Source organism: Apaloderma vittatum, unplaced genomic scaffold (genome assembly GCF_000703405.1).
Source record: "Apaloderma vittatum isolate BGI_N311 unplaced genomic scaffold, ASM70340v1 scaffold22529, whole genome shotgun sequence".
Taxonomy (NCBI): domain Eukaryota; kingdom Metazoa; phylum Chordata; class Aves; order Trogoniformes; family Trogonidae; genus Apaloderma; species Apaloderma vittatum.
The window spans coordinates 1-3553 of NW_009733897.1; the positions used below are offsets into that span (position 1 = coordinate 1).

Consider the following 3553-nt stretch of genomic DNA (forward strand, 5'->3'; position numbering starts at 1 on the left):
TCTCAATACATTCCAGTTGCTCTCTCACATACAGAGCAACTCTACCACCTCACCTTGTTGGCCTGTCTTGCCTAAAAAGGACAGAGCCATCAAGGCCCACATTCCAGTCATTCGAGTTGTCCCACCACGTCTCTGTAATCGCAATGAGATCGTAGCTCTCCAACCGCAACCAGATTTCTAATTCCCCCTGCTTCTTGCATTGGTATACAGACACTTCAGAGATTTAATGGAGAAGTAACTGTTACCGCTGCTTGTGCCATCCATGTTAGAGTGCAGGCATTTAAGCAGGGTCGTTGTTTTGACATCTAACCTTGGGATACTTCCCCCTGGCTCATCTGTACTGAGCCAGGTTTTATCTCCTTCCCCCTTCCAGCCTAGTTTAAAGCCCTATCGATTAATCCCGCCAGCTCACCAGCAAGAACCCTCCTCCCTCTCTGAGACAGCCCCACTCCATCTATATCTTTCATTCCCAGGGCTGCGTAAACTTCCCCATACTCATAAAACCCAAAACATTTAAGCCATGCATTAACTGCATGTACTTTCCTGTTCCTTTCAGTATTCCTACCTGCTACTGAAGGGATGGAAGAGAAAACTACCTGTGCCCCCGATCCTTTGACCAGCTGCCCTAGTGACTTAAAGTCCTTTCTAATTCTCTTTGTACTCCTTTGTTTCATCTCATCACTGCCAGCCAGGACAACCAGCACCAGGTAGTAATCAGCAGGACACACCAGACAAGGGGGGTTTTTGGTAATGCCCCTCCAGGGAGGCAACAGACTTTCCCTGTGGGCTGGGTCCGGGCAGCAGATGGGACCCTGGCACCTGCTTCCACTCCTCCCCATCCTTTAGGTCCCCTCCTGATGGCCAGAGGGGAGGGGACTTTCTGCTTCTTGTGGAGTTTGCTGCTTATGATTCAGGAAATGGCTCCACCAATCTATTTCCCTCTCAGACTCCCTGATACTCCTCAGCCTTTCTGCTTCATCTTTCAGCTCAGCCACGAGGCTGAGCAGATCGTTCACCCGGTCAGGTCTGACACAGGTGTCATCTCCGCTCCCCTCCATCGCAAGTGCCAGGCTGCAGCACTCTCTGCAGCCCCCCACACACCCGCATGCTTGTGTGGGGCCTCTCTCTGGGTGCCCACAGGCCTTCGATCGGGTTGCAACCATAATCGGTTCTGCAATCAAAAGACCTCTCAAAACTACGCTGTTAACTCCAACTTACCGTTTACTGCCGTGTGTTGGAGTAGATGATCTTCAGAGGTCCCTTCCAACCCCTAACATTCTGTGATTCTGTGTTTGGTGAGCAGCCACTAGTCGCTGCCCTCCCCAAGGCTTCTTATTGAAGCCTATTGAGGGGACAATTAACAGCTGGTTAACATCATTAACATACACAATTAGCAGCTGGTTAACAGTGTTAATACCTCGTTTAGATTACCTGTGGCTGAGGGTGGTTCCACTCACACTAGCTTGGCTCCTCATCCTCCAGCTGCTGACCCCCGGCACAGGCAAGCTGCTTTTCCTGGCTTAAAAAAAACCCCGCCCCCCCCAAAATAATTGGCCTTTTTTGCTTTAGATCCCTTCCCCAGCACAGTCTTACTTGCCCTGAAGCTGGTCTGCTTTTCTGCACAACTTGAGCGTCCATCTGAAATGAAGTAAATCCAGATTAATTCTGGTACAACCGAGAGCAGCATCTGCCCTCTCCTTTCAACCAAACAAGGCAGAGCTTCTTACCCTCGCAAGATCAAACCCAGAGAGCTACGGGAAGTGTAAAAAATGACAATGTAGAGATGGCTAAAGGCCTTTGGGTGTGCTCTGCCCGGTTTTCCTCTTGCCTGGTGTTACAGCATCTTCTCAGAGGCTTTGAGGGGGCAGAATTCCCCTCTCTGATCAGGCACTCGGTGCCAGCGATGTCTCACGGCTGCGGGCTGCGAGGGAGAGTCGAGGGGGCTGGGGAGCTGTCGGGATGCGAAACCAGCTGGCGTGTCAGCGGTCTGCTCTGGGGTTTCTGGGTCTGCTCAAATCTAGGAAGCCTGGGAAGAGGGAAACCATAAGCAGATGAAAACACACCCAGCTAACAAAGAGTTTGCACAAGTCCAGGGAGAAATGTACCCCGTCACGCTTTGGGATGCGGAGCCATGCTGCGAGCGAGGATGCACGGACAGCAGGAGGTTTACAAACTCAACTCCTCGGGCAGATGGGAAAGGAAATGGGAACTCAAAACAGAATAATGCTTTACAGATGATTTTTTTTTTTTTTTTCTAAAATAAATCCCAAACAACCACCAGCTGGTTCTCATCTCACCCCGCAGATGAATTGATTCCGAGCAGAAAAGCAGCAACAGATGCCCCCATGCAGAGAGGCAACAGTCTGCACCCGCCTCACCCCTGGGAATCTCAACCCAGGAGGTTGCACCATGTGAATCTGGCTGGGGCACGACTCTATCATGGACCCCAGGCACTAAACCATGACTATGTTCACCTGGAACACCAACCACACATGTCTCATGGTGGTGGAGGAGCGCTGCGTGTACCAAGTAAGCACAGAGAACAGCAACCAGACCAGGGTCAAGCGGGAAGCCTGGATCTCTTCCAATCCTTTTGGTGTCCTTGGTCTGGCCAGCTTCAAAAGCAACGTGACCAGGAGCACTAAGGGATTGGAATACGTGCTAGCAAGCCCCCAGTGCCTCCCCTGGGGACACAGATGGGCTGTAGGAGCCGAAAGGAAAGGCTGGTCCCTTCCCTTCAGACCTTTGAGGGTGGAGGGAGGCAAAAGTTTTACCTACTTGACCCCAGAAGGGTTTGATGACCTTAAAGGTTTTTCCCAATCTAAAGGATTCTGTGTTTCTAACCTGGTCTGGTGTGAGGCATTCCTGGTCCCTGACCCTGGTGGGGCGATTGGAACTAGATGATCTTTAAGGCCCTTTCCAACCCAAACCACTCTACGATTCTATCAACTCCACACAGTTTTTCACAACTTACACTTAAGGGAAAATATCTGAGGGCCATAGGCTCTCAGGAAGATTGTCACCTTCCTCCATGTGCAAACAACCTGCCCCTTTCAGCAAAGGGAGGGAAGGTCCCCTGCGACCAGCTCTGCACAGACCTTGCAATGCTCGCTCCGAGAACCTCTCCGTTTGGGCTTCAAAACTTTTTGGACCACGAGGGTTCATCAAGTTACATCAAGTGACAATGACACGAAAGAACCCTGGATGCAGTGCAGCCAGGAAAAGCCCAACACCTCCTGCCCAGGATTTACCACCTCTCAAGCCACCATCTTCAGTCGTGGGGGTTTGGTTGGCGGAAGAGCAGCACCTCGGGCAGCTTCAGCTGTGAAGCCAAGCAAGTAGAGAACTGGCTTTGCAAGATGGTCACGCATCTCCTGCATGTCCACGGGCCAAGAAGCAGATGCTGGAACTGCTTTCACAGCTCCTGCAGAGCTTGCAAAACCCTCCCTTCAAGGGGGTGTTTATAAGGGCCAATTAGTCCAGCCCTTGAGGAGGAGGAGGCAACAGGTGGGTTGGGATGAGGAGGTAACCTTGTCTTGCCCCCCATTCCTGC

General features: G+C 51.5%; 1 protein-coding gene across 1 annotated transcript; it reads left to right on the top strand.

The window, feature by feature from the left end:
* Nucleotides 1-2418: 2418 nt before the first annotated feature.
* Nucleotides 2419-2703, top strand: PRELID1 (PRELI domain containing 1; the record flags this gene model as incomplete). The annotated part of the gene is given in 1 exon segment (XM_009876076.1): nucleotides 2419-2703. A coding segment is annotated over 1 exon segment (285 nt), but the record flags the coding sequence as incomplete, so codon positions are not given.
* Nucleotides 2704-3553: the final 850 nt, after the last annotated feature.